At 55.6% G+C, this 2,195-nt stretch overlaps 1 protein-coding gene across 1 annotated transcript; it reads right to left on the minus strand.

The window, feature by feature from the left end:
- Nucleotides 1–214: 214 nt before the first annotated feature.
- On the minus strand, nt 215–1,927 carry LOC124405874. Its single transcript, XM_046881141.1, has 5 exons — nt 1,922–1,927; nt 1,453–1,548; nt 1,202–1,372; nt 831–1,124; nt 215–580 (listed from the first exon to the last, which is right to left on the minus strand). Exons 1-5 carry the CDS (start codon nt 1,925–1,927, stop codon nt 215–217), a joined length of 933 nt encoding a protein of 310 aa, XP_046737097.1.
- Nucleotides 1,928–2,195: the final 268 nt, after the last annotated feature.

The raw sequence follows: 2,195 nt of genomic DNA on the forward strand, positions 1-2,195 counted from the left end.
GCGCCGAGGGAAGGCACTGTTGTGAGGCGACCCTAGCCTGAACTAACCTACTCTAGCCTAGCCTGATTACGCCTATATCACTCCGTGCCTCCCCCCTCCCCGGGTGCACCCTGGGTCGCGGGGGAGACCAGGCGGCCGCCCGTACTGCTGGCCCATGATGGCCGTAAGGGTTGATTGCCTCCTTCCAACCCGCCGACGCGTGTCCTAGTTTCCGTTACCCGCCCTCGGTGGGTGTATCGCTTTCGGGCCCTGCTGCGATCCGTCTACCAGCGTGCTGCCTTTTGCGCGCCACGCTCTCTTTGGCCACCATGACCCGCTCTGCGAAGCGGGCCGCGGCCGTCCACTTCTCTCCTGACTCGACCATTGCACGTACCAGGCCGCGCAGGGTGAGGTCCTCCCCGTTCTCCGTTTCATCTCCTAGGCCCGGCACACCTCCATCGTGTATCCAGCCGTGGCCTGTGAGGATCTGGGTCAGCCGGAATGACAATCCCCTGTACCTCCTATCCATCCACTCTTCCCAGTTGGGGAGTATCACCCCCCTAAGCCGCGCGCTGGCGAGTTCGGCGTCCTCCAGCCGCGCCTTTCATTGATCGTCAATCCACCGTGCTTCCTCGGTTCGGATGTCACGCCTTACTTCTTGATTTGCCCCCCCCCCCCCCCCCCCCCCCACACGTAACAAAGCTGACGTGTTCGCCTGTATGCACGTGCGCGTGCGCTTGCCTGCAATATTAGTGGCGGCCTCCTTGAAAGGAGGCCAGCTGCTACCACCAAGGCCGTCCGATACGCCGCCACGACGTAAATTTCGATTTGCGCTGCATGCGCTCCAGCACCCGCTGTGCACCCTGGAAGGCGGACATCGCGTCGCTCCTCGCGGGAGCCGCGTACAGTATGACTGAATAGAGCACCTCCGCGTAGAGCTGCCTCCTCTGTTCTGACGGTCCCTCAACATTCGGTAGGAGCCTGAAGAGGGCTCTGGAGACCCTAGCAACCTTTTCCTCCACATACGTTGGGTGTGGTGTAAAGCTGAGCCATGGGTCCAACAGGACCCCGAGGTATTTCATTAAGGCCCCCAGCACCACCAGCACCCCGCTAATCCTCAGGTCCGGCAACGTCCCGATTGCCCCCTGCGCCTTTCACGGAACATTACCGCTTCCGTCTCTGAGACGGAAACGTTAAACCCCAACTTCTTGATTCGCCGCACCACTGTTGCTACTTGTATATTTGCGAGTGCCACCGCCATGGTCGGGTCCTTTGCTGAGCTTAGCACCAGCGTATCGTCAGTGTAGCTAACGATAGTGCACCCCTTCTCGGTCTCCACCCGGAGCAATTCGTCAAAGCTCAGGTTGCACAGGAGTGGGCCCAATACCGACCCCTGTGGAACCCCAGCCTTCACCGGCCACCAGCCTGCCCCCCCCCCCCCCCCCCCCAATGTCGGGAACACCACCTCCCTACCACTAAGGAACGACTAGATGACTTTTTGAAGATATCCCGGTAACCCTCTTTTCCGTAGGGCCTCTCTGACCACCTGCCATAGAATGCTGTTAAATGCTGTAACGGGTTTTTTACTTCACCCGGGGGAAAGCGGGGTCGGCACAGAGGCTCGTTTACAAAAATGGCGTTGACCAACACGGCAATAGAAAGATGGAAAAATAAAGATTGACGGCACTGCAGAACAGGTGTTGGGCGCCAGGCTCGAGAGAGCCGTAAGAGACTATACTCTTACCAGATTCGAAATTTACCGTCCTATAGCATTCGTTCGCTGACTCGAACGGCGAACCAAACTCACACAACCAAACCTCAAAGCAAAACTATAGCAGGGGCAAGCACAAACAAAAACAGCCGACTAGCTAGCGGTGAGGGGAACGTGGGCGCGAAGGTGAAATAGTATAGTGGATAATCAAATGATTATAGACGTAATTACCAGCATTTATTAACAACCAACGCCGTTACGGCAAGGCAGAAGGCAACAGGCAACAAAATATTTACACGGCAAGCGGTCTTATTGGTGGCGGTACGCTTCGATACAATTCAAAAATAAATGAAAATAAAACAGCATAAAATGCAACACAGCAAGAAAATTAAACAATTCAATATAACACGGCAAAGATCAAGCAGTATAAGCTAGAAGCGACGAGCGGCAAACGACCAAGATAGGCGAATAATAAGCGACGTAAAATCATTAACAGTTCGATAAC

The sequence above is a fragment of the Diprion similis genome, chromosome 4 (genome assembly GCF_021155765.1).
Source record: "Diprion similis isolate iyDipSimi1 chromosome 4, iyDipSimi1.1, whole genome shotgun sequence".
Taxonomy (NCBI): Eukaryota; Metazoa; Arthropoda; class Insecta; order Hymenoptera; family Diprionidae; genus Diprion; species Diprion similis.